The sequence below is a fragment of the Lepidochelys olivacea genome (assembly GCF_965140295.1).
Source record: "Lepidochelys olivacea isolate rLepOli2 genome assembly, chromosome: 24".
Taxonomy (NCBI): Eukaryota; Metazoa; Chordata; order Testudines; family Cheloniidae; genus Lepidochelys; species Lepidochelys olivacea.
In genome coordinates, this window is record NC_140434.1 from 5,615,619 (window position 1) to 5,643,473 (window position 27,855).

The window sequence follows — 27,855 nt, forward strand, 5'->3', positions numbered from 1 at the left end:
CTGGTCCATGGCCGTCCTCACCTGGCCCTCCTCAACGCCGGGGACCCCGGCCCGCTCTCTCGGGCCCCTGTCTTGACAAGCGAGTGGTGCAGCTTGGGGATGGTGTGAGCCCGGCGCTCGCCCTGGTGCTGGTTGGTTTTTTGCTGGCGTGGAGGCACCCCGGAGCGGGACGGTGGGCACCATGAAGAAGATGTTCTCCTGTTCCACCTCGCAGGTTGCGGTGAGTGAGCCTCGCCGAGATCTTCCTCTTGTGCTGAGCTGGCCGGTGAGGTGGGGGATCTGAGCCCAGTGGAGGGGGTAAGGCCCTAAGAAAGGAACATTACCATGTGCTACAGAAGAGCCCTGTCCTGCAGTAGTCTATGGGAGGAGTGCCCCCATACGAATAGCCCTTTACCTACGTTGCCCTCCTTGGCAATAGCCCCGTACGATGCATATGCTATTTTACAGGTTCTCCAAGTGACCATCGCACCCCCCAGGTGTTAAGGGTTCTGCCCCCCGTGCTGTCCCCATGTTGCTAAGCAAGCAGGGGTGCTCAGCTTGCTGGGAAGAGGGGGCTCTCAGAGTGGCCAAAGACCGACAGCCCCTGCACTAGTCTCTGACCGTAGCCCCGTGCCACCGTATGGGGTGGAAAGAGTGCTGTGCTCTGGCCTCACCAGCAGTCCCTTACGGAGCTAGCCCTTGGGGACAGCATTTCACAGCCCTGCCCTTCTGCCCCTGGACTGCAGGGTGAGGGTCCTACAGGCTGGAGCTGACTCTGCGGCCCGTGTTTGGGAGTGGGGGTGATGGGAGAGGCAGGACAGTACAACGGTCAGAGCGCTAGCTCGGAACTTCGGAGGTCCCACTTCAATTCGCAGCTCTGTTCCAGACCCCTGGTGTGACCTTGGCCAGCATCTGAGGGTTCAGAGCAGCCAGCTGGGCTGGTGCCCCCAAAATCAAGGGCTCAGAGCCGCTAGTGAGGCCCTTGGAGCCTGTCACCCTTTGCTAGGGGGCCACTGGGAAGCGGATCAAACCAGAAATCTCTCTGCACGGAGTCTCTCTCCTTTTGTTCACTGTCGCCCCCAAGCCTCGGCCCCTCCTGCCCATGGGGTGAATGCCATGCAGTTCCCAGCCTGTCTTCGCTCTGCATTGCATGCAGCGATCTGGATTTGGCAACGGGAGCCCAGGGAGGCAGCATCCGGGCCTGACAAACCGGAATGGTGGAGTGGGTTAATTACTCAGTCAGCCAGGGGCTGTTGCATGTCCAGGGTGTTCCCAGGCTTGGTACAGAAGCCAGGGGCCAGCCCCCAGGGGAGTGGGGATGTGCAGCTGTAAAGATCCCGTTGAGGACTCAGTGGTCTCTGCCTCCCACCCTCGGGAGAAGTTACCCTAGAACCTTTGCCTTGTGGCTCCTGTACCCAGCAGCGCAATGAGGGACTGCAGGGTCCACGGGGGATCTCCAGTCACTTGCCTGTTAATAAGTATTGGGTGCTGCACATCTGTATCAAGGACAGATGTGTTGGCCCTATGGTCCCATCTCTTTAATATGCTCCATAGTAGTGAATAACCAATTAATAAGCATTTCCTTTTATATCATCCTGAAGGATCCCAAACTTCTTTGCAGATAGGTATAGTGTAATGACACCCCTCCACACTATGCACATGCCTGCCCTCTGCTGGTTGGAATTGGAACTGTGTGTCATGGGCCCTATACTGCCAAAAACTTAAGGGATATTATCCTTCACCTAAAGTGGTAGGGGGATGCTCCTGGGAGCGGGAGGATCTGAGTTCTATCCCTGCTGTTGCTGTGAAGATCCATGTGGCCAAGGATTTTTTACAGTTAATTAGTGTAGGCCCAATTTACCAAATGCCATGTTAATAGAAGGTTGGTGATAATAATTTGCATGTCTATGGTATTGTTCATCGGAGAACCTCAAAGTTCTCTACAACCACTCATTAGTTGTAGGGGGTAGGGAAGCATTATTGTCTTCATTTTCCAGAGAGGGAAACTGAGGAACACAGAAGTGAAGGGATGAGTAAGTGGATGTGGTAGGCATGGAACCCAGGAGTCCTGATGTCCAATGTTATGCACTAAAAAAGTCACAACCAGACAGTCCTGCTCTGACCATTAGGCCACGCGTCTTTCAAGAGCTGGGAATGGAACCCAGGAGTCCTGTTCCCACTCTAACCATTGGATCACACTCCCTCCAAGGTATGGAACCACTAGACTGCACTCATGTGCCCAGGAAAACAAACAAACAATTGCTTGGCTTCTCTTGACTGTCGAGAGACAAGGTGGGAAAGCTAATATCTTTTACCTTGTCTTGCTAATATCCTGGGACCCACAGGGCTACAATTACATTGCATGCAAGAAACAAACAGAGCAGGCAACTAGATCCCATTCCCCGCTCGTACACTCTGACCAGGCATCCCACCACGTGGTTATTTTCCCACTGCAGCCCTTGTCTAGGACACAGGGTAATTAGGATATGAGCAATCATGGGGTGTGTAGTCCTTGTGTAATAACACACACACACACACACACACACACGCTCAGGGTGTATAGGTGGGTGTGGAATGTTAATCACCAGCTACCCAACACTCAGGTTCTGCGGGTTCATTAATACTCCATGCTTGTGCAATGATTAGGGCGTAAAGACCCAGGGGTCATGCCTGGCTCTGCCACAGCTGCCCTATGTGACTTGGGCAAGTCATTCAGTCTCTTTGTGCCTCAGTTTCCCCTCTGTGCAATGGGGACGATACTCACTTTGTATGAGGCAGGGAGGCTATGAGGATAAATGCATTAAATACTGCGAGGTGCTCAGATACTATGGTGGTGTGGGCCATATGAGTACGTCAGATAGATTTCTGATAGTTTAAAAAAATCCAGCCTTGGAGCCAAATCGAAGCCCTGGTGTAAACAGATGCAACTCCAATGGATTGGCTCCCATCTGCTCTCCTATGGCTTAATTTATCCCTGTGTTTTCACCCCCCAGGCCAAAGTTGTCTGTGAGGGAGTTAAGTAGATGGGGAAACTGAGTCACAAAGTGAGGAAATGACTTGCCCGAGACCACAGATGATGATTTTAAAAAAAATCTAGCTCTTCTCTAGCAGCTTTTCATCTATAAATCTCAAAGCCCTTTACAAAGGAAGGCGAGTATTGCTGTCACATTTCACCCAGTGGGGAAACTGAGGCACAGAGCATCTGGTTCTTGCTGCTGAGCTCAGCCCATTAGACCACACTTGTTTCTCCATCTTATGTCTTGAATTATATACAATTCTGGACCAATTTAATACAACTCACTGCATTTGGTCTTTTTTTGATCTGATCCTTCTCTCTTTTCTTTTAATACTCGTTCGGGCAATTCCTCTATTAATTAATACACCAGACCTTCTTGTGTCATGTCTCTTTAGCAGCTGGTTAAACACCCACTTAACCACTCAGCACTCCCTAAACCCGTGTGTAATGCTGACCTGATTCTACAGTTGCCATTGCCCTTCCCTGTCATTAGGATATCCGGCAGCTTTCCTGATTAAGCATGTCTCGAATAAGAAACATGACATTTAGCCATAGGGGCCAGCTATTATCACTAGGGCCCTACCCAGTTCATGGTCCGTTTTGGTCAATTTCACAGTCATAGGAATTTAAAAATCATAAATGTCATGATTTCGGATATTTAAATCTGAAATGTCGGGGTGTTGTCATTGTAGGGGTCCTGACCCGAAAGGCTATTTTGTGTGTGTGTGTGTGTGTGTGTGTAGGCAGGGGGCGGAGATTACAATGTTGTTGTAGGGGTGTCACGATATTGCCACCCTTCTTTCTGCCCTGCGGCTGGTGGCGGCTCTGCCTTCAGGGCTGGGTTCCCGGCCAGCAGTCGCTGCTCTCCGACCACCCAATTCTGAAAGCAGCCCAGAAGTAAGGGTGGCAATACCATGACCCCCCCTACAATAACCTTGCAACTCCCCCATGATCCCCTTTTGGGTCAGAACCCCCAGTTTGAGAAACACTTGTTTTGCCCCCCATGAAATCTGTATAGTGTAAGATAAAAGTACACAAAAGACCCGATTTCACGGGGGAGACCAGATTTCACTGTCCGTGACGCATTTTTCATGGCCGTGAATTCGGTAGGTCCCTAATTATCACTAATAAACCCCTAGGGAATGGCAGTCATGATGACAAGCATGCAGCTATAAATAGACAACTGGAGATCCTTAGCTGAAAGGTGGTGTGTAAAGGCACCATGTTTTCTTTGTGCATCACACGCTCAGGAATTATAGCTAGTGACTTGAAAGCTAATGAACCTGTCAGTCTCCTCTGCATTATTAGCTCCCTTTGGGAGAGCAGGAAACTGAGGCACAAAGGAAGAGATGGGTTGTCCCAGGTTAGAGGGCTTGGCTTTTGTAGAAACTGGCCTGGGCACTCCTCACATATCTGTGGTTTGCTCTAGATTAATCCCTAAGGAAAGCCACAGATGGTTGGGCGAGTGTCCGGACGAGCCTTCACAAGCTTGGTGATGCCCTCGAGTTACTTTGCAATCAACTCACTGGAGGTAAAAACTCCCGTGTAGACATCCTCAGTGAGTAGGTGATAACAGTGGGTTTAGAACTCGGGCCACCTTGCTCCCAATCCTCTGTTTAGGCCGTACTGCCTTTGCTCAGCCATTCTGCACGCAGAGGTGGTGTGGGCTGCCCAGGCATGTAGAGTGAATCCCTGGCAGCCATGGGATTAGAACTCAGGACTCCTGGCTCCAAGACCTATGCTTAGCCCGCGGGAGCCCTGGCTCTGTTTGGCCATGCTGCCCCCTCTAGCTGCGGTGCATCCTCCAGCCCTGCCCACTCTCACTTTCTCCGTGACGCTCTCTTCGAATCAGGTCGAGAGCTGGAACAAACACGACCAGAAGCTTTTCGAAGCCGTCGAGAAGGGGGATGTGGGCAGAGTTTCCGTCCTGGCTTCCAGAAAGACAGCGAGACCCACCAAGCTCAACGCCCTGGGCCAATCTGCGTACGTAAGTTTTCCTGTCCTCTTCCCTCCTGCTAACCCAGCTGGTTTTCTGTTTCTAACCCCACCACAAAGGCTGGTGCTCAGGCATAGCTGCTGGGCAGTTAATTCCCACCAAGCCAGGACAAAGCCCAGCTCCCTTCCAGTCACATCTTCCTACCAATTGAATGTCACTTTAAGATCGGGACATAGGATTTGCTTCATGCACCAGATCATAACACTGGCCCATCGGGCCAAACATCCCTCCCACCCCATCTTCCTATTCCAGCACAGCCCATTGGCCAATCCAGTCCAGCATCCCCACCTCCTGGCATAGCACACCTGCCCGTTGACAAGTAGGGTGGTCTTGTGGCCAAGGCATTGGGTTGGGACTCAGGAGACGTAGCTCTGCCATTGACCTTGGGCAAGTCATGGCTGCTCTCTGTGCCTCAGTTTCCCCACCTGTAAAACGGGAAAAACAATCCTTTCTCTCACCCTTTGTCTGTCTGGTCTATTTAGAGTCTAAGCTCTTCAGGGCAGGGACTCTTGCTCTGTGTCTGTACAGCACTTAGCACATTGGGGCCCTGATCTCAGCTGGGGCCTCAAGTTGCTTCTGGATTTTAAAAAGAGGAAGAATAACTAGAGCATGAGGTCTGGTTTCCCTCCCTCCTACTGTTCCAGAGCAAAGCTTTGATCTCATCTAGCCAGCTGTCTCCAGTCCAGACCATTGGTCCAGCTATTCCTGCATCCTGCCCCTAACAGAGATGCGTTGAAGGCTGGGGGGTGGGGAACGAAATCCCCATAACGCATCTGGCTAATTGTGCAATGCAGCACATGGTAGCAGACCGTTCCTTCCTGAGCCGCTGATGCCCTGAAGTACAGGATATGACTGTCCCTATCTTACAGCACGTGCCCACAGATTAACCTGAGCAATGCGCTGCAGAACCAGATGGCCTGCCGGTTGTGCAGCTGGTACTGGTTGAGAGCGCATCAAATGATGAGCAGCATTATTATGAGTAACCCCTTCACCTACCAAAGGCTGCATAGACATGACTTAGTTAGTACATGGTGACATATGTACTAACTAGATCTAGGAATGGTTTCAGAGCAGCCGTGTTAGTCTGTATTCGCAAAAAGAAAAGGAGGACTTGTGGCACCTTAGAGACTAACCAATTTATTTGAGCATGAGCTTTCGTGAGCTACAGCTCACTTCATCGGATGCATTCAGTGGAAAATACATTGGGGAGATTTATATACACAGAGAACATGAAACAATGGGTGTTACCATACACACTGTGAGGAGAGTGATCACTTAAGATGAGCTAATACCAGCAGGAGAGTGGGGGTGTGGGGAAGAAAATCTTTTGTAGTGGTAATCAGGGTGGGCCATTTCCAGCAGTTGACAAGAATGTCTGAGGAAAAGTGGTGGTGGGGGGGAATAAACATGGGGAAATAGTTTTACTTTGTGTAATGACCCATCCACTCCCAGTCTCTATTCAAGCCTAAGTTAATTGTATCCAGTTTGCAAATTAATTCCAATTCAGCAGTCTCTCGTTGGAGTCTGTCTTTGAAGTCTTTTTGTTGTAATATTGCGACTTTTAGGTCTGTAATCGAGTGACCAGAGAGATTGAAGAGTTCTCCGACTGGTTTATGAATGTTATAATTCTTGACCTCTGATTTGTGTCCATTTATTCTTTTATGTAGAGAGTGTCCAGTTTGACCAACGTACATGGCAGAGGGGCATTGCTGGCACATGATGGCATATATCACATTGGTAGATGTGCAGGTGAACGACCCTCTGATAGTGTGGCTGATGTGATTAGGCCCTGTGATGGTGTCCCCTGAATAGATATGCGGACACAGTTGGCAACAGGCTTTGTTGCAAGGACAGGTTCCTGGGTTAGTGGTTCTGTGATGTGGTGTGTGGTTGCTGGTGAGTATTTGCTTCAGGTTGGGGGGCTGTCTGTAAGCAAGGACTGGCCTGTCTCCCAAGATCTGTGAGAGTGATGGGTCATCCTTCAGGATAGGTTGTAGATCCTTGATGATACGTTGGAGAGGTTTTAGTTGGGGGCTGAAGGTGATGGCTAGCGACGTTCTGTTATTATCTTTGTTGGGCCTGTCCTGTAGTAGGTGACTTCTGGGAACTCTTCTGTCTCTGTCAATCTGTTTCTTCACTTCTGCAGGCGGATATTGTAGTTGTAAGAATGCTTGATAGAGATCTTGTAGGTGTTTATCTCTGTCTGAGGGGTTGCAGCAAATGCGGTTGTATCGTAGAGCTTGGCTGTAGACGATGGATCGTGTGGTGTGATCTGGGTGAAAGCGGGAGGCATGTAGGTAGAAATAGTGATCAGTAGGTTTCCGGTATAGGGTGGTGTTTATGTGACCATCACTTATGAGCACCGTAGTGTCCAGGAAGTGGACCTCTTGTGTGGACTGGTCCAGGCTGAGGTTGATGGTGGGATGGAAATTGTTGAAATCATGGTGGAATTCCTCAAGGGCTTCTTTTCCATGGGTCCAGATGATGAAGATGTCATCAATATAGTGCAAGTAGAGTAGGGGCATTAGATCTAGGAATAGAACCAAGGAGTCCTGGCACCTCATTCCCTGCTCCGACCACTTGCTTACGCTCCCCTTCCAAAGCTAAGAATAGTACCCAGAGACCTGGCTCTTCATTCCTGGTCTAATCAAAGTAGTTCATGCTCCCCTGCCAGGAATAGAAACCAGGCATCCTGTTCCTGGCTCTAACCAACTAGATCCCACCCCCTTCCTGGAGCTAGGAATAGAATCCAGGAGTCCTGGCTGCCTTATCTCTGCTCTAGCCATTAGACACATCAGGGATTCTCCCATGGTCCTCTCCAGGAAGCAAGCTGGAGTTATTCTCTGACAATGGCTTTAGGGTGGAAAGTTCACTGCCCTCCAAGAATACAGGTCACTTGGTGAGTTTCACGCCGGGCCTGCAATGAGTCTTGGCTCTTCGCCTCTTTGCAGGTTCCATCTGGCAGCTTCCAAAGGGCTCACCGAGTGCCTGACCATCCTGCTGTCTCATGGGGCCGAAGTCAATGAGAAGAATGATGACGGTACGTGTAGGGTTTTCCCTGGCTTGGCAGAGGAGCAGAGAGTGCAGGACTGGCCTGGACCGATGCTCCATCTAGGCTAATAGCCATCCTGCCCTCTGGCAGGCCAACTCAGATCACTGGCCCCTCCAATCCAGCATCATGCTTCCTGCCCAGCCCATACAGATAAATAGTCCCGGTAGGCTGGAGACCCAGCTCCTGCCCAGTGGTCCATGGGGTGCTTGGTCCAGAGCTGACTGAAATCAGTGACTTCAGTGGGCTTTGGGCCCAGCCCCTTGGCTGGTATCCCACCTTCTGCCTCACTGGAACACATCAATGGGCCATCTAGCCCTGGGGTCCTGGTTCGGGACTAAGTGCTACTGCAAAACAGATAATAACAAGAGGATATTAACTCTTGCCATGCTGGAACAGACCAGCGGTTGGTCTTATCACATTTCCTGCATACTGTCAGACCAGATTAGCTAAATTGTCTCCCTCTCTTAGTGTGAAAATTAGTAGCCCTTGTCCTTGCTCTGGTTTGTGTCACCATAGTCGCTGCTCCTGTCCTTGGCCATATTCTGTCGGAATGACTTTTCCGTTGCTGAGACGCCCGCTCACCCAGCTGGAATGCAGGTGCCTTCTCAGGGCCTGATCGAAAGCCTGGGGGAGTCGTCTTTCCATGGCCTCCAACGGCCTTTGGGTCCAGCACCTGCCACAGGAGTCACCGAGTTTAAGGCCAGAAGGACCATTAGATCATCTTGTCTGTCCTCCTGCGTATCACAGGCCACCAGCACCACCCAGCACTGCACACCCAGCACAGCATCTGAAATGAGACCAAAGTTAATGAGACCAGGCTGTTCTGTGCCACAGACAGAGAACAGGAGGGCCCGGGGTCCCTGCAGTGGCAGGGAACTGATGAAGTGAGGTACACCCAGATAATTCTGGCACCCACACACTGTAAAGGAGGCAACCTCCATGCCCCATGGTCCCTGCCGATCTGAGCTGGGGGATAATTCCTTCCCCACCCCACCTATGATAACCAGTGAGACCCTGAGCAGGTGAGCCAGCCCCAGCCAGCCACATGCCTGGTGCCACCGCAGACCCTGGCACTGCCCCTAGGCATGTCCCGAACCTGCCCCCCACAATCAGGATCCCTGGACTCATCTCAGGGCTCAACATGCAGCCGGCATGTTGAGCCCTGAGATGAATCTAGGGGCTGATTGGCTTCCCCCCTCCCCGGGAGAGGTTACGCTATTTTCACCCCTGCTCCATGCACCCACAGCGAGCCACAGACCCCCCCAGCTCCAGGTGGGGCTCAGCTCTCTGTTCCCGAGACGTGATCCTCTCCCTTTGCTCTTCTCCCCAGGCAGCACGGCGTTGCACCTCGCCACCATCGCCTGCCAGCCTCAGTGCGTGAAGGTTCTTCTGCAGGTAAAGATGACAAATGCCCCTCCCTGCCACCCTGCTCCGGGCTGGGCACTGGGGTGTTCCCGGCGGGGGTCTCAAGCCATCAGTTGGACAGCCACAGGATCTGTCTGATTTCCATACAGACTCGCTTCACGTTCACTGACAGGGTCTGTAGGACGCAGCAGCGGGGTCTGCTGGTTGGATCAGGGGCCAGAACCTCTTGGGTTCTCCTTTAAGAAAAGATGGGCTATCTGGTCTATGGGTCTAGTGGTTAGAGCAGGGGGGGACTGGGAATCAGGACGCCTGGGTTCTAGCGGGGGTGGAAAATGGAGGGTCCCCTTCAGAGCCCGGCATGCACAGGTGCAATTTCTACTCTCCATTACCCCACTATTGATCCAGAGTAACCCCAGATGTAGAGGGAGCTGGTCTGCATTTCCCCCAGCAAAACCAGAAATCAGAAACTAGGCCCCAGACTCCTCCTGGCTCTGTGGGTGGCATCCCATGAGGCTACCATGCCCTAACCCAGCCCAGCAGTGGCTGTGCCCCGTCTCCTGGCATTTGAGCTGCTCTGGGGCTCATCATTTCCCTCCTGCATGGTAAGGTGTGGCTGGGGAGTTTCAGTCTAGAGGTGACAGGGTAGAAATGGGCAAGACAGAAATGAAACAGGCGTTGTCTCTTAGCTCAGGGCAGTGAGCAAATTCCTGCTTGACGACTTACTGTGTTGGCTGTTTGGCCTGTAAGCAGCCAGCAAAACCCCTCGAGATGAACTGATACCTTGGGATCCTCTGAGAGAAGGCGCTGGGGAGACAGCACAGTTGTTCCTGAATTAAGCCATTGGCTGCCTGGATAATTAGCCCCACTTTACCACTGGGGAAGCGGAGGCTCAGACAGGTGGGGGTTGGCTCGCCCGAAGTTCTGCAGTGAGTCAGTGCTGGAGATGGGGAAACTAGATCTCCTGTCTTCCCAGATCTGTGCTGGGCAGCACTGTGGGGCCTCCATTGTGCTCTGGGCTGTACAAACACAGTCAAAGACTGTCCCGACCCCAATGAATTGAGAGTCTAAACAAAGCCAGAGGAATGGTCATTAACCCCATTTTACAGATGGGGAAACTGAGGCATATATATATATATATATATATATATATATAAAGTGACTTGCCTCAAGGTCACACAGGGAGTCCGTGGCGGCCTTGGGGCTAGAAGCTAGGTGTCTGGAGTCCCATGCCAGTGCCTTAGCCACTTAATTGAGGGGCATCATCTGTCCTGGATACCTGGAAGCCCTGCTTGGCTCACCCCAAAGTGAGGGTTCCTGCTGTCCCATGTCAGCTGGGCCAGGTCTTGCTCTGGAGCAGGAGGTGGGTCCGCGGCTCTGTGCTCTAGCCGCCCCCTGGGCCATTGGCAAAGGGGAGGTGGCCATTCTCTTGTGCTGCCCTCACAGCCGCATTTGTTCCTCGTAGCACGGCGCCAATGAGGACTGCGTGGATGGTGAGAAATGCACCCCCCTACACTGGGCCGGTGAGTGAGTCCCTGGAGGTGCAGGCTGAGTCGGACGAGGGGAAAGGCTGAGTGTGTCAGGGCAGATCTTCTAATGGGGCTGAGGGGTGAGGGGCTTGGAGCTGGGCTGATCAGCAAGGGGAGGCTGAGTCTGGGCTCCTGAAGACAGCCGGAGGGGGCTGAGACCTGGCTGGGGCCCTGTCTCCCAGCAGGGAGATCTGACGAGTTCCCTCCCATCACGATCATCTTCTTGTTGCCGTGCTAGAGAGACAGACACGAGGCAGGTCTCCCATGGGCATCCCTAGAGTCTTCTCTCTCTAGACCTCACCATCCCCGCATGTGTCTGTCTATTGCCGTGCAAACCTGCCTGTTTGTCCTATCTACCTGCTTGTCTTTCTATCCCCTGATGTACCTCTGTCCACCTCTCGCTCCATCCCCAGACATGTGTCTGTCTGTCCAGCCCCCTTCAATCCATCTGTCTGTCCAACCGTAGGGATGGGATGCTGACAATGCGCAGTGCCGTGCATGTCCACTGGGCATCGCCATTGATCACGTGACAGCCAGCCAGGGGTCATATGGACCTTGCAAGGGCTGATTTGAGCGTGGGCAAAATAGACCAGTCCCTACAAGCCGCCCGAGTCCCCGGGTTATTGCCCTGCGGAGATAGCGGGTGGGGAACCAGACTGCAAGAGCTGGATCAGGGCAGTGGATTGTGTTCCAGCCATTCCCCCCAACACTCACCTTCAAGGAGAGGACCCCAGCGATCGGAGACGGAACAAACCTAGAGTGCCCGGTCCCATCTAGTCTCTAGTCTACCTTTTTGGCCAATGCTGCCTGGCTTGCCCAGTCTAGCTGTAAATATCCCCTGGGAGAGGGCTTCCCATGGGAGATGTCCTAACAGATCTCTCCCCGCCACCCCCTCCTGCGGGTTTAAACCCATGTGGAGAAATGACCTTGCTTGGGTCTCACCTTGTTTGAAGAACCGCCCTGTGCAGAGAGCAAGGCCCCAGCTTCAGGCGGTCTCGAGTGACGAAGGTCAGACTGAAGACTCCTTCCCTCACTGGCCCTTGAGAGAGGGCGTACCTGGGGCGCTGGGCAGCCGGGGCTGATAGGCATATGGTTCCCCCCTCCATGTGGCAGCAGCTGGGTGTGTCCTTCGAGCACTGACCGCTCCTTTTTCTCCTGCCCTGCAGCCTCCTCGGGGTGTGCGTCCAGCGTCTTGCTCCTGTGTGACCAGGAGGCCTTCCTGGATGTCACCGATAACGTGAGTGTAAAACCCGCTTCGGGACAGGACTTGGTGGAACGACACTCACGAGGGGTGAAACTCGCTCCCCATGCGGAGGGCACAGGCTAGGGGCTACGTAACCTTTGTAAGGGTTCGGGGAGCCGGCTCCCGGCCGCTGAGTGCTGGGAAGCCGCGCCGGCTTTGGGTGGGGCTCCACGCAGCCTGCCACGCTAACCGCCTCTGCCGTTCCTTCCAGAACGGACGCACGCCCCTGATGATAGCGGCCATGGGGAACCACCCGGCCATCTGCTGCCAGCTGCTCCAGAGAGGGGCCAGCGGCGACCTCACCGACAAGGACCAGAAGTGAGTCTTGCCTGGGCTCTGAGAATAAAAACAGCACTAGCACCAGGGGCATTGTGGGGGGTTTCCCCTGGGAAATGGGGGTGGGGGGGAGCAGCATTTGCCCAGGGGCATTATGGACATTCTCACCAGGGAATGGGGGGGCAGTTGCCCAGGGGCATTATGGACATTCTCATCAGGGAATGGGGGGAGGGCAGTTGCCCAGGGGCATTATGGGCATTCTTGTCTCATTATGGGACGTCATCTACCCACTGTCCCCAGGTTTCACGAGGTGACCCCCAAGGCCTTTCAGAATTTCCCAGAAGCCTCTGCTTCTGGGAGCTGCTGTGGGTCCATGGGACAGCTGGCTCAGGGGAACTAGCCTGTTGTTACAGGAGTCCCCTAAAATTTCTCAGCCTGGCTTGGGGGCCGGGACCAGCCAAGATGGGGGTCATGGCTGGGAGTCAGGCGCTTGCAGCCAGCCTGCCCTTCCTGTATTACTACCTGGGGAGGGGTCGGGGCCAGACAACAAGGGGCAGCCCCTGGTTGGAGGGCCTTGTACAGGAAAGGTTAAGAACTGCTGCCCTAAATGGGAGCTGCTCCAGTGGGCCAGAGCAGAGAGGCCCATCTGAGGGGGAGCCACCCACAGATTATCCAGGTGGCCTGGCTGCAAGGGGTGCCCTTGGGGCTCCCCAGAACTGACCCTGACACCCCCTCACGTCCCCCCCCTCCAGGACTGCTCTGATCCTGGCCTGTGAGAGCTCCAGTGTGGAGTCAGCCAAGCTGCTGGTAAGCAGTGGGGCGGACCTCAGCGTGGTGGACAGGACGGGCCACGACGCCCTCCACTATGCCCTGCAGTCCCAGAGCCGCCCACTGAGGAGGCTGCTGCACAGCGCCCTGAAGAAGAGGAATAGAAGAGGTGAGGGGAAGGGGCTGCCAGTTTGGGGCTCAGGAAGGGATTGTGGGCCCGGGGGGGGTCACCTTCCTCTGCAGTATGTGGACTAGAGTAACTGAACTAGAGTAACTGGCAGATCCTCTATCACATCAAGATCAGACAAGGCCAGTAACACAGCCAGAGGTCAGGGGCCTGTTGCAGGCGCAGGTGGGCGAGGTTCTGTGGCCTGTGATGGGCAGGAGGATCTACAGGATCACAACGGTCCCTTCCAGCTGAACGTCTAGGAGTGGCTGAGCGATCCAAAATGCAAGGCTGGCACAACTATCAAAGATTAATGCAAGAAGCATGCTGAGTGCGGGACACATTTCCCACCCCGGAGGATGCTTCTAAAGGGCTTAGGGGACCCTCTGCTGCGAGCCATTGGTAACATGGCCGCTATTAGTTATTAGGTCGCATTTCCCTTCATTCCAAGTTGCAGAAATGCCTCAGAAAGCAGCAAAAACTGTTACCCCCCCCCAACTTTTCCCTTTGTGCCTCTAATTGGCTCGTTTGGTTGGACTACACCCAGCCTCGCTCGGGCAGGATATTGATTTTTTGTTGTTGTTTTTTTTTTTTTTTAATGTGTGTTTGTTTAGTTCATTTGCAAGGAGGTCTCCAGCCTCTGGCAGCTTCTCCAGATGGTTTTGATTTCTAAAAGCAATAATCGGGCTTGGCGGGAGCTGGCGAAATGTAATATCCAGGGGACCCTTGTCTTCCTCGTTCTGCTTGCTAGGCTTTGGTTTCCATGGCGACTGCCTGGTGGATGGGGGACCAGAGCCAGAGCCAAAAAATAAACTGCCGGAAGATTTCCAAAAGAATCTCAGCAAGTTTTGTTGAGGATAATGAGAAAGCTTTGCATTTAGGGAGAAAATTCAGCCTTGTGGTGAACTCACAGGACTGGGAATCAGGAGATCTGGCTCTGCTACTGGGTGATGCTGGGCAAGTCACATCCCCTCTCGGTGCCTCAGTTTACCCAATGGTGATGTCCATTGTTTTAAAGCAGTGGTCTGAAAGTTGGAACCCCCAGGTTCTAGTTCTACCTCTGGGGAGGAGTATTGCCTGGTAGTTAGGGCAGAGGACTGGCAGTCAGGACTCCTGGGTTTTGCAGCTAGCTCTAGGATGGGAGTGTGCTCCCACGGTTGAAGTTGGGAGTCAGGACTCCTAGGTTCTATTTTTGGCTCGGCTACAAATTCGCTGTGAGACCTTGGCCGAGTCACAGCTGTTGTCACTGGTCAGATGGGGACGACCCATTACCCACCTCACTTGCTGAATTCCTGCTTTCCTGCTGAATTCCTGTGAGGAGCTGGGAGATCCAGAAGGCAGGGGCTGCCCAGGGGCAAAGCAACTCTCCACTCTGTGCTACAGAGAGTTTGAAAATTTCATTCAGTGTTTTTATTTTCCCTCTGGCAGAGTATGGATCCAGCTGTCAAACAAGCACCAATGCACAGGTGAGGAGACCCCTTTCGGGGCCAGCCAGAGAAAGACTGGAGGTGTGTCGAAGCTTCTTGGGTGTGTTACTCAGTGATAAACTCTGCAACCCCTGGTTACACATGGAGGGTCGGGTGGGGTGGGGGAGTTGGAATGGATCAGGGCGGCTGAGAAGCCTCAGCCCTGATGATGCTGCTGTTACGACGCCAGAAACCGAGGGCTTGATTCCCCAGCGCCGTCCCCTGGCAGCATCTGTGACCCCAATGCAAAATGGGTGCACAAAACTGCTCTTCTCATCTGCTTGCGTTTTCTGCACTGGTGTAAACGATGGTGCAAGGGGCAGAACTGGGCCTTTTCCCCACCAATTTGGTTCACATAGAATGCCAGCAAAAGCAGTGATTTGCAGTCCCTACCAGCCGAGGAGCAGATTAGAACTGGCGACCTAAGGTCTATTGGGAAGGGAAAAGGCTCCACCTCCTAGTACCCATCCCCTTGGAGAGTGTCTGGCTGACTTTTGTCCTTGTTATGTATAGGACAGTAGCACCTAAAGGTCCTCAATGTGCTGGGTGCTGCACGTACCTAGAGGGCAGGGGGTTCCAAATTTTTGCTGGCATGACTCCATTTTAATGAAGTCTTTCCTGCCAGGGCCCTGGGCAATGGGGGGGGATGCCATTTTGAAGCGCAAAATGGCGTCTTCCGTGACGTGCAACCTCGCACCCACCGTGCGTGTGAGGTCACGGTGTGCCTCTCCAATAAGCTCATCTTTTCTGTTGGGTTCTGTGGTGGTTCCAGGTGACCGCCGAGCCACCGGAGCGCAGCGGCAGCAGCATAAACTTGCAGAGCGAGGGAGGCAGAGACGCTGAGGAGGACGAAGAGGACCTCGACGCCGAGGAGTGGAGGTGTCGGTATGAAGACGAGCAGACGAAGGTCCTGCAGCTGGAAGAGCAGCTGGTGAGGAAGGCGAAGGAGTGTGATGCCCTGGCGGAGGGGTGCAAGGTGATGAAGGAGAGGATCTGGGACCAGGTGCAGGAGATAAGCCAGCTGTTGCCGGAGAGGGCAGATGAGGGCAGGCGGGTGCTGAGCCGCCGGTACAGCCGGGACACCACAGAAGAGGACTATTACCTGAACCTTTTGGCTGAGCAAGTGCAAGAGTTGAAGAAGAGACAGCAAGAGGCAGGAGGCCAGAACGTAGCAGTGAAGGAAGACTGGATACAGTGGCCGGGGGAGGAGGAAGAGGAGGAGAAGAGATGCCATCAGGAGGAGTTGATGCGGCTCCAGGCCGAAGTGGCCACGGCCCTGGAGGAGAAGGAGAGCGCGGCAAAGAGGGTGGTGGAGTTCGAAGGCCATCTGGAGAACATGAGGGCGGTGATCGCCGTCTACGAGGCCAAGAAGCGGGCCCAGGATGAGGCGCTGGAGCAGCTGCAGGCTCGTGTTGCTGAGCTCGACGGCGACAACCAACGGCTGCGCGGGCTGCTGGGAAAGCAGCAGGGAGAAAGGCAGAAGGCGGGAAGGCAGGAGGTGGATCCGAGAGGGCCCAGAGTCGCTCTCTGCACTGAGCTAGGCCAATTCCTGTCATGGATGAGGGAGGCGGCTGCCAGAGCACAGGAGGAGAAGGCTGCGGTCCTTGCCGAAAACAAGGATCTGAAGAGGGAGGCAGAGGAGACCCTCAGAGGTAAACTTCACCTCGAGGCGGTGCCATCAGAAGCCATCAGAAAGAGCGTGGCCTCTTGGGAGAAGATGGTGGTGGGCTTAGAACATGCTCTGGCCAAGATGGATGAGGCCAACTTCAGCCTCCTGGAGAAAGCCAGGCCTCTTCAGGAAGCCATCTCGGCCCCTCAGAGCAAGCAGGAGTCAGGGGTCTTAGTAAATGGCATGGTGGCTTCCCAGCTCCAGGAGCTGAGAAATGGCCTGGAGCAGCGTGAGGAAGAGAACAACGTCTTCAGAGATGAGGCAGAGTCCCCACTGAGGCAACCTCAATCCCTGGAGGAGCTGGAGAAGGGCAGGATGGAAAAGAACCAGATCCAAGATGGCCCCCATGGGCAACCCAGACCTAGGCTGAGGAACGATTCTGTGGAAACGAAGGGCCAGGCCAGGAGGAGAAGCTCTGACCTAGAGAAAGAGCTGTCAGACCTCAGACAGAACAATGGCAGCCTCATGAACGAGCTGGCCCAGCTGGGCCAGGAGAGGGAGAAGCTGCAGGATGAGCTCCAGCGTCTCTGGCAGCACCAGAAGGAGGGGTCCCCCCGAGGAGAGGCGCAGGGCCTGGTGGAGGAGCTGAGGCAGAGAGTGGCCGCCTTGTCCCAGGAGCTCTCAGCTGAGAAGGAAGAGACCAAGAAGCTGAGGCTAAGGCTAGAGACCCAGAAGAGGGAGATGGTGGTGCTGAGGGACAGCTTCCTCAAGCAGATGATGGGAGAGGCCAACAGCATGGGAAGCCAGAGCCTAAGCACCTGCATCTTGGAGGAGCTGCACTGGAAACTGGACAACCTGGTGAAGAAGCACAACGAGGCCCTGCAGCTGGTGTCGGAGATAGAAGAGGAGAGCCAGGTGCTCGGGGGCGACCAGGCTCCCGCCATGCAGAGCGAGGCTATTGACACCTCCGTGGGGGGTGAGAAAAGCCCTCAAAGCAACAGTGTCCAGGCCCTTGGTCAGGAAGCGTCCGAGACCTTGGAGATCGTGGGAGGAGAGCTGGTGCTTGAGCCCTGGCGATGGGTGAATGAGCTGGAGAGAGATCTGTGGGAGCTGAAGGAGGAGCTCGAGGCAGCTCAGGCCACCCTGGGAGGTGAAAGCCATGATGTGACCAAGCTGAAGCAGATGCTTGACCGACTGCCCGTGAAGGTGGCAGAGCTGTGCTCGGAGGAGGAGGAGACCCTGCGGATGCACGAGAAGGCCTGGAGCTCCCTGGCACTCCGGACTCAGGCTCTGGAAGAGGAGCTGCGAGCCCTTCAGGAGAAGCACGAGGAGGTGAGGGGGAAGTGCGCCCAGCGAGAGGAGGCCCTGGCTGCAGAGAAGCATAAGAACAAGGACCTGCTGGCCAAGGTGGCGGAGCAGGAGAAGGAAATAGGAGAGCTGAGGGGGAAGTCGGAGCAGCTGGAGAGAACCATCCAGAAGCTGAACAAGAAGGTGGAGGAGCTCTCCAAGACCTGCCAGGACAAAGAAGGGAAGGTAAGGCCACAGAGACGTCTGGAGCTGGCCAGAGGCCTATTAATGTAGGGCAGGACACAGCACCCACTGAACCAACAGAAAGACTCCCATTGACTTTGATGGTGGCTGAGATCTTCAGCTGGTATAAATCAGGGTAGTTTCATTGTCTTCAATGGAGCTATGCTGACTTACACCAGCCTATAGGTGTAAGAGGAAAGGACTGAGGGTGATGGTGTCTCCACATACTCCAAAGCTGCCTTCTCAGCAGGATCACCTGCTTCCCTGGCACGACATCCCACAGCAAGTCCCTGGACTTGCATGTCCAGCTTCCGTGGGGCTTACAGCTGTTGCTCCCAGGGCAGAAATCAGCCTTGCGATGCTGTTGGTTGAGATTTTCAAAGGGGGGTTTGGACACCCAACGTGCCTGAATCTCCTAGTTGGCTTTGAGGGTCTCATGCCATGGTCCTTTCAATGTTCTCCAGCTCTGGAAGCAATGCTCAGGGTCCGACTGTTAACTCACACTGGAACATTGTCCTGTCACCAGGGGGTTTCACCCTCATTGAAAATACCAAGGGCCTGATTTTCAGGTGCCCTGCAGTGTAAAAGATAGTACAACTGAGAATCAGGCCCTGCAGTGTTCTGCAGTATTGGCCCAAGGCACTAGAAGTGGAGAAGGCGGGGGGTCACGAGCTGGTATGTAGAGATGCCCAGAACATGCTCAAGTTTTCATTGATCCTACCAGCCCCAGGAACAATCTGGCACCATAGCTAATAACTATTTATCTGAATAGAGCCCTCTTATTACAAGCCTTAGCAATTTGGATCATCCCTGTAAATTTTACGGGATTTTCAGCAGAAACTGGCCTGAGACTCACCAACCCCATTTCACACAGGAGCTTCTGACTCGCCACCCTATGGGAACAGCTGTCAGTCGTTCCCGAACCAGGCTGGATTCAGAGCCCATGATTAGTGTCTATCCCAGCCCTAGTTCTCTGAATCACCCATTAAAAAGCAACGAGGGCCAGGAGCACAGTGTCAGGAGCTACAGATGAAAAGGGTTGGGGGTCAGAAACTGGCATCTCCCATGAAATGGAAAATTCTGTAAAACATTCAATTTGGAAGCATCAGGTTGTTTTGTTTCAATAATGTCAGAACGTTTCATTTCAGTCGGATAAAGATATTTCATTTTGGCTATCAGTTTGATCCACGTTGGTTTGACTTTCATATTAGATGAAAATATGATTGGATCAGATCAAATACGTATCGTACCTAAATATAGGATATTCATTTTCATAGTTTCATCTAAGAGAAAAGTCTACATGAAATGAATTGACACACACCTCAAAATGAAATGTCTTTACAGAAACTACATGTTTGTTCTGTTGTGCTAACGTCAAAAGTCGAAATGATTCGGATTGACTTTTTTCCCCCTAGAAAACCGTCTTCGAAATTGACACGTTCCTGCAAAAGTTTCAGTTTTGACAATGCTGCATTTTCCAACAGCAAACTGTTTCGCTGAAATATTTTTGACCAGATCTAGTTGGGCAGCGGTTAGTTGCAACATCCTCGGGGCCAAGTCCCCAGTGAGTGTAAATTGGCCTAGCAGCTTTGATGTAGAGGGAAGAAAACTGATTTACGCCCGCAGAGGAGATGGCTGTATGGAACCCAATGTGCCACAGGACTTTATTCTCTGTCGTTGAACTGTAGATTAAAAAGTTGCTGAAGGAGACGGAGAAGCTTTCAGCAGAGATCCTGGCCCTCCGCAGTGAGAGTGCTCGTCTCCAGCTGCAGTTAGAGGTGAGTTGCATGCCGCCCTGCCGCTATAGGAATGCTCTGAACACACGGTGTCTGCTCTCCAGGCCAGGTGACTGTGGGCGTTTTTACCATGGGAGGTGCCGGTTCACCTGGGCTGTGCAACCTACTAATACCCAGCACAATAGTCATTCAGATTGCAAGGTTCATCCATCCGGATTGCATTCAGGGTGCTATTTATAGGTCTGAGGGGCAGCGTGATTAGTGGATAGCTGCTCTGAACTGGGACTCAGGTGACCTGGCTCCGCCACTGACCTCCTATGCGACCTGGAGCAAGTCCCTCTCTGTGCCTCAGTTTCCCCTCTCACCATTTGTCTATTTCATTTGTAAGCAGTTGGAGGTAGGGACTTTTTCTTACCCTGTGCACATGCAGCTTCTGGCATAATGGGTCTCTGATCTCTTCTGGGGTGCTACCATAATAAAAATACAAACACCTGCTGGCAGATTGAAACTCACCAGCACGATATATTTTTGTTTTCCCAGGTTAAGGAAAAAAATCACCAGGAGATTGTTACTATCTACAGAACCCATCTGCTCAATGCAGCCCAGGTACAAACCTCAGACAGTCTGGGTTGGTGCTAAGGCTTGTGTGGCTTCAGGTAGATTTCAATAAATTTCTGCTCCTACTGGTTCCCATAACCATTAGGTGATTCTCCACAAGAAGCTTAAAAGGTTCTCACTGAACTCTGCGATAACTGGCTTGAGTGCTTTAGACTCATAGCATGGAGGAGGTACTGTGGGCTGGAACAGCGGGGCCTGGGAGTCAGGATGCCTGAGTTTTAATCTCAGCTCTCGGAGGGGAGTGGTGGCTGGTGGTTAGACGAGGGGGAACTGGTAGTCAACCCCAGCTCTGGAAGTGAGGGGAGTGGTTGGAAGGGAGTGGTTAGTGGTTAGAGCACTGGATTGGGAGTCCTGAGTCCTATTTCTGGCTCCAACATCCGGAGCAACCCAACCCGCATGGCGGATCACAGTGCATGGGGCTGATCAGGAGGTGCCTCGCACAGTCAAGGGGCTAGATTTCCCCAAGCTTATGCCAGGGTGCAGGGTCTCCAGCACTGCACAGCCACGGGTGGGGAAGTTGTAGCCCTGCAAGCCACAGCTGTCTCTCTGCTGGGGGAGAAAGCGGGCTGCCTGAAAGTGGGCAGCACTGGGCATGGATGGGGCAGAGCCAGGGGCCGTGCAGATCTGACAGATCCTGGCAGCAGAGGCTCTGCCTGACAGGCCCTTATGGATGGATGCTGGAGCAGAAAGGAAAACTGCTTTCCCCCGGCAGAGCTTGTGAGGCAGTGGCTGAAGCACGCACTGGCCCTCCACAAGGGGGTGCTGTGGTGCAGAATGGCAAGCCCAGTGCTGGTGGGGGGCGGGGGAAGGGCTGCTGGCACGTGTCTCAAGCCAGACTGTGGACCCCTGTATGTTTGGGGTCCACAAGAGAACAACACGCTGATAGGGGATGGGGTTTCTTCCGGCTCAGGGGTTCATGGATGAAGAAGTTCACTCGATGCTGCTCCGAATCCTGAGGGCGAAAGAGGAATGAGCTTTGCCCTCCGCTTCCCGGGAACTAGGATCTTTCTTCTTTGCAAGTGAGTGTGGCTGTCCATCTGTCTGCCTCTTTTCTTTTCCCCCTTTGCTTCAGAGAAGGCGCAGTTCTGCTTGGTCTCATCAAAGGTCCCCGTAAGGTCCCCATCACCGTAGCATCTGAGCTTCAGTTTTGGGTGCTGCTTTCATACAAACCATCCAGCTGAAAGACTTTAAGTAACAGCTGGGATGCTTAGTGATCACTCAGCAGGTCGGGTGCTGGCAAGAGATCTTCTGGCTGGGAAGCTCAGCCCTTAAAGGCACAGACCTCAGTACAACAGCAGCACCCACCTCCCTACCTACCCCAGCCTTGGAGCTGGCAACATTCATGCAGCTCCAGGCCCTCTCCCCATCACTGCTTCGGGGAGAGGGTGGTGATTGAAGATTATGGCAAGATACAAATCATTTGCAAATTAGCTCATTCAATCATCTGCGTTACAGGGTCACACATGGAGCTGTGCAATACTTGGCAGCTCGGTGTCTGTGAATCCCTGATGGGGCGGTACCTTAAGGCCACCCCTCTCCCCAGCATGACCCTGCCCTGGGGATGAATCGGGGCTCTGGTCTCACTGATGGAGTGTTTGTGGGGGTCAATCCCAGCCTGTGTGTCAATGAACCTGGGTTGTGCCATAGATGTAGTGCTGCAAAAGGGCCACTAGATGGCGGGGTGGGGCTGTGCAGCTCAGCAGGGCATCATGCTCGGTGGGACATGGTCTTTGAAGCCCCCCAGTATTTCTCAGGGTCAGACCCTGCTTCCAATCGCAGGTGAGGCTGGCTAAGCAGGAGCAGACGGAGCCAGAACGCCATAGATGACCAGGCCTGCAGAAAGGAAAGGGGTGGGGTGAAGCACAAACTAGCTGCTAGCACTGAACTGACCCCTTTGTAGGTGAGATCATAGAATCATAGAATATCAGGGTTGGAAGGGACCCCAGAAGGTCATCTAGTCCAACCCCCTGCTCAAAGCAGGACCAATTCCCAGTTAAATCATCCCAGCCAGGGCTTTGTCAAGCCTGACCTTAAAAACCTCTAAGGAAGATGTAGATAGATGTCTGCTACTTCTGCCCCCTTCTGGATGGGCTCAGAACTGCTCACCTGTGTGTCATATAGCCTCTGCTGCTAATCGCTTGTGGAGATTCTCCTTTAGTTCAAGAGACAGGGGCTTTTGGAGCAGGAGGTTTCCAGGGATCTGAGATGGACAGGGGCAGACACATGCCACATGAGCTCTTCTAGAGCAGGTGCAGTCAGACAGAAAAGGGCCTGCAAGCTGCCTGAAGTATGAAGTGAACCTGACGCCTCCATTTGGTACAAACCATCCCATAAGACAAAGCTGGATCAAAGCTTCGTGATCTGTTTCTCTCTACTTACCTGGGCTCATTGCCGAGGTATCTCAGGCCTGGCCTCATCCCATGCCAGTGCTGAGCCCGGCACAGGGAGTGAGGGGGGAAGTTCTGTGCTTCCCTTATCCTGGAGCGACTTGAGGCATCCCTGAAATCTTCCTTAACTTGTGCTCAGCTGCAATAGCGTTGCACCAACTGAGGGGAGTGGCCAAGCCATGCCCCCTCCTAGCCCACTGCACTGCACCTGGGCTCCTACAGGGCCAGTGAACTCAGCCCTCTATGATGGGAGGTATTAGCCCAGAGGCTTTATGGCCCCTTTGCATCAGTGTAGCCAGCACAGAGGGGCCATAGCATGCAGATGGCTCCTGCCCCCAGTGGGTCCCACAGCTGGATGTAGCTACCCCACTTGGGTCCGAGGGAAGAGACTGGGGAGGAGGTTTTCCTCCCATTACATGTGTGGCCCCTGGCTCGTTGCAGCGCCCTGATCAAGGGGCAATTCTCACCAGGGTGGCTGAGTCCACAGCCATGATGCAGGGCATGGGTTGAATCTCAGGAGCTCATGCCTGGGTATGTGGTGAGCCCTGGGTGGTGGGAGCAGGTGCTTGGGTACAACGTGGTAGAGAGCTGGAGAGGCACAAACCAAAGGCAGAGGTCTGGTTCTCAGTCACTCTCTTGCTGTGGCTGGGACAGGGATGGCTTTAAGTCCTCTTTCCACTTCCCATATAGTGGCGCTGTGCAGGGCCCTGTCTGTCCCCCAGTGTACATTAGAGCAGCCTCAGGTTTGCTCTAACTTACATGCTGTTTTCCATGGTGCCTGGGAGACAGAGAAGTAGCACAGTGCTTTCCAGCCACACCCCTGATCTGCCATACATCCCCCATATCTGCCATCTATGCCCAAGATCCACCATCTGCATAGAGCCCTTCTGCCAGCTCCAAAGTGACCCAGGAGGCCCCACACAGGGTGGATTCTCGGGGCTGTTTTTGCCCCTTCTAAGGCCCCTTTGAGCTGTCCAGAGCAGCACAACGTGTACAAGCAACGCAGCTCCTTCCTCTCTCTTGCTCTGCGGAAGGGTGGCGACTGCAGGGTAGTTTGTTTGGCATGAAATTGAGGCTCAGTGTCTCCCCCCTTTAAGCCCCCCCCAGTAAAATCCCCACTGTGAACGTGATGCGGGTTGGACAGGCCGCAGAGACCGTCTGCAGCTGGAACAGACGCTGCGGCTGGCGGGCCAGCCACGCTGTTTGTGTGCCGTTTGGCACATCTGCTCTCGGGTTGAAAGTTAAGCGTTTCCAGATGAGAACTGTGATTTCCCCAGGGGAAGGGAGGGGCCACGTCACCCGGGAGCGGAGCAGCTCAGGCCATCGCTCATCCTCCATGCAGTGGGAGAGGAGCAGTGGGGGCTGCAGCTCAGTGGGCTGCAGATGGGGATGTTTTGTTTTTTTTTAAGTGACAGGACGGCTTGTATGCAGGTGTCTTCTCCTGTGGCTACATTGCCTCTGTTTAATCCCGTCGGCATGCTCAAGCTCAGAAAGGGCCAGCTTTTGTTTCCCCAGAAAAACCCAGGGTGTCCCAGTGAATAGTTTGGGTGGCTAAGTAGGGGACAGTTTCCCCTCTCAGGCCATACTGGCCCTAGTGTGGTGCAAGGGGATGACTCGTCAAACCAAGGTAAACGCCTAAGGTAGATGTGGTTGAACTGGTTTAAGTGCGTACACAGTAGGGGTTTGCACTAGTTAAATTACATATTTAAGTCAATCAGGCTCATAGATTTAAAGCAATCTAGCGCACCCTTTCCCGTATAGACAGGGCTTAGTCTCTACCAGCACGCAGGTAGCTCAGTGCGGTTTTGGCTGCAATTGACCTGGGTCCATGCAGAATGACCTGCCTGCAGAAGTGTGTCATTAAACTGAAATGTCCATTTGTTCCAAGGGCTGCAACATTTTCCAATGCTGGCTTCACTCCATTTAGGAATATTCCAGGTAACAGCAGGAGAAGATTGGAGGGCCGAGCCCACACCTTTCCAGCAGCAGGATAGCGCTCGAGGAACCAGCTTGACACATCATTGGGACCATGTCTGCCACCCCACCAAGCCAGAGACCCATCCACCAAGGATGTCAGCACAAGATGATCACCTCTGCAATAGCTTTGGTTGTTTTTCCCCCTCCCAACCCGCCTCTTCCCAGTCTCCACGTGCTGCTGGCTGAGCACTGGGGCTTTATTTCAAATAGCCCCAGAGATTTGAAATCATTTACCTTTGAAAGATGGGCCGCAGGTCAAGCGTATCTTGTTATAACAAACCCAGGTGCTGCAGCTGCTAGACACCATGACTCGATCAGCCTCTCGCACGCCTGGATACAGGACTAGAACCCAGGCCCTTTTGCACCACAGTCACCGTCCTCTACCACTTGAGCTAAAGGACAGCTCCCTTCCCTGCTTGTAGAGGTAGTTTCCTTATCTTCTTCAAGAGCACAGCTAGCTGAGAGCAACAGGAAAGCATGAACCAAGTAAATTCCACTTTAGCCTCCCTCACGCTGCAACTGCAGACTGACGAGGCAGCCAATTACGATCGTTTGTACTTTGGTAGCACCTAGGAGCCCCAGGCATGAAGAAGGACCCTGTGGTGCTAGGGGCTGTACAATCACACAACAAAATGATGGTCAACCAGGGCTCCTTTTTCTGCCTCACCCATTCCACCACGGAGCTGTTTCTGTTCATCGTGTGAGCAGCATAGCAGGGTTTGCCCTTCAGACCATGTGGCTGCAGGAGCGAATCAGGCTGAGTTGGCCATCAGATACGTTGCAGCAGTGCTGAACTCTCCAATTCAGAGGTGGGGTAGGGGCAACTAAGACGTCCAGCCTAGTTCTTTGCTTCCTGCTGGATCTGGATACAGTCTGATCCTGCTTCCATTGAAGTAGGTGGCCAAAGTCCGATTGATTTCCAAGGCACAGGATCAGGTCTCTGAAAAGCAGACAGCTCCTTAGTGTGCCTCTCTTACATCAGAGGTTCTGGCTGGTTTTCTTTCCCCTTGCCTCGGTCCTGAGTCTGTTTGGCTGTGAGAAGAAAATGACCCTCTTCCAGATGTTCATTCTGGAAACAGGCTTTGGTGCAAGAACAGGTCGTTGTGGCTATCTGAGAAGTGCTGGGAGGAGCAGAGCACCAGGGGGAATGAAAGCGCTGAGATCAGCAAACAGAAGGAAGAGCTTTGCTCTGAGCTAGGAGCTGAGATACTCTTGTGGGCCTACAACTTTGTCACATGGTCTCAGCCTTGCCATGTAAATTACATGTGAAAAAGACACTAGCATAGGCAGTGTTGTCTAGTGGGTAGGGGACGCGACAGAAGACTTGGGTTCTAGTCTTGACCCTACTGCATGGCCTTGGGCAAATCATGTTGCAGCTCTGTACCTCAGTTTCCCCTCCCAGCCTTTGTCTATTTAGATTGTAAGTTCTTTGGGTGGGGATTGTTTCTTAAGGTGTGTTTGTAGAGTGCCTGCCCTCCTCTGGGCTGGGGCCCCTAGGTGCTGCTGTCATAGAAGTAATAAATGCTCTATAAAATAAATAATAGAGCAAGATCCTCAGCTGGCGTAAATCTGAGTGGCAGCGTTGAAGTGAATAAGGCTAGGCTGAGGATGTGGCCCAATGGCCTTGTCTTTGTCATTCAGAAACCCATTAAATTGGAATTTTGGAAACTCTTATTTTCTTCTCTTCTTCTGATGCTGTTTGTTTGTTTATTTCCCCTGTGCTGCTGGGCTTCCATTCCACTTATCATCAATTTCTCTGTCAGGGTTTGTGTCAGGGTTTGGGGAGAAGAGAAAGGGTCTGGGGGGCCTGACCAGTGCTGAGAGCAGAGGGCAGCTCCCCCTCCCCTGCCTGGCTTGGAGAAGCCCCACACCCCCCCAAACTCCCCACAACCCCCGTCTCTGGCTTCCTGGAGCCACATCCCACCCCCAGATTGCCCTCCCCTCATTGGCTTGAGAGGGTGGCACAGTCCTCTCGCCCCCCTGCCTTTTCCCCTGCGTTGGCAACATCTCCTCCTCCTCTTTATTGCACTGCTGGGACCAGATCGATTTCAATTACAGCAGGTCCAGGTGTCTAGCGTAGACCAGGTCAGTATTACAACTGGAATTGCCACTAGAAGGCACCCAGGACCGTTCATGGTTGCCCCACCCCTTGTGCGGTCATTTCCATCACCACGCTAGGCCGGAAAGGGGAACGTGGGCAGCCATAAGAACCCTCCCACGCCAACTGAGGTGGTGAGGGCTTGGCAAGATGGGTCTTCGCCAGCTCCCATTCTACTGACCGCCTGACTTTTGCATTGCAAGGGGGTCCCTGAGACTCATCCCCTCCCAGACGTGCTCTCACCCCCTTAAGCCACACCACATTAGCAGGAAATGGCCGGAGGGGGGGGCGGAGGGGGGGGATGTTATGCAATAGCTTTGAGGCATTAGGCAAGCCCACGATCATGCCATGACCTGTCCGCTGCGGCTCATCTTCCTCCAGCTTTAATGCTTCGCACTGGATCTACTTCTGTACCAGAAGAGATGCAACAAGCTGCTATTCTGCCTACCCAGGTGCTCTCCTTAATCTGATCGCTCACGCCACCCCTGTGACATAAGGGGAGTTTTATCCCCATTTTATTACAGGGAAGGGCACTGAGCAGATTAAGTAACTTGCCCAGGGTCAAACAAGGAGTTGGTGGCAGAGCCACAAACTCAACCCAGGTCTTCTGAATGCGCATTCCGTGCTGTATCCACTAGACCGTCCTTCCTACCCAAACACAATCAATTGCATATACGCACAAGCTCCTTCCACAGCGGTCATAGAATCATAGGACTGGAAGGGACCGTGAGAGGTCATCTAGTCCGGTCCCCAGCACTCATGGCAGGACTAAGTATTATCTAGACCATCCCTGACAGGTGTTTGTTTAACCTGCTCTTAAAAATCTCCAATGACGGAGATTCCACAACCTCCCTAGGCAATTTATTCCAGTGCTTAACCACCCAATTTTTTCAATCTTCCCTCATAGCTCATGTTTTCTAGACCTTTAATCATTTGTGTTGCTCTTCTCTGGACTTTCTCCAATTTGTTCACATCCTTCCTGAAATGTGGTGCCCAGAACTGGACACAATATTCCAGTTGAGGCCTAATGAGTGGGGAGTAGAGCGG

At 53.3% G+C, this 27,855-nt stretch overlaps 1 protein-coding gene across 1 annotated transcript; it reads left to right on the forward strand.

The window, feature by feature from the left end:
• On the forward strand, window positions 1-26,349 carry ANKRD35 (ankyrin repeat domain 35). Its single transcript, XM_084613812.1, has 14 exons — window positions 1-220; window positions 4,848-4,978; window positions 7,943-8,031; window positions 9,374-9,438; window positions 10,871-10,928; window positions 12,101-12,171; window positions 12,389-12,495; window positions 13,206-13,390; window positions 14,816-14,853; window positions 15,626-17,995; window positions 19,681-19,770; window positions 20,269-20,334; window positions 21,257-21,365; window positions 24,622-26,349. The coding sequence occupies exons 1-13, from the start codon at window positions 182-184 to the stop codon at window positions 21,317-21,319; spliced, it is 3,372 nt and encodes a 1,123-aa protein (XP_084469938.1). The 5' UTR covers window positions 1-181; the 3' UTR covers window positions 21,320-21,365; window positions 24,622-26,349.
• Window positions 26,350-27,855: the final 1,506 nt, after the last annotated feature.

Excerpts from the sequence above, each read along its gene's own strand:
- ANKRD35 (XM_084613812.1), top strand. The coding sequence starts at position 182 with ATGAAGAAGATGTTCTCCTGTTCCACCTCGCAGGTTGCG. Across the intron at positions 221-4,847 it reads GTTCCACCTCGCAGGTTGCG|GTCGAGAGCTGGAACAAACA; the intron begins GTGAGTGAGCCT and ends TCTTCGAATCAG. Across the intron at positions 4,979-7,942 it reads AACGCCCTGGGCCAATCTGC|GTTCCATCTGGCAGCTTCCA; the intron begins GTACGTAAGTTT and ends GCCTCTTTGCAG.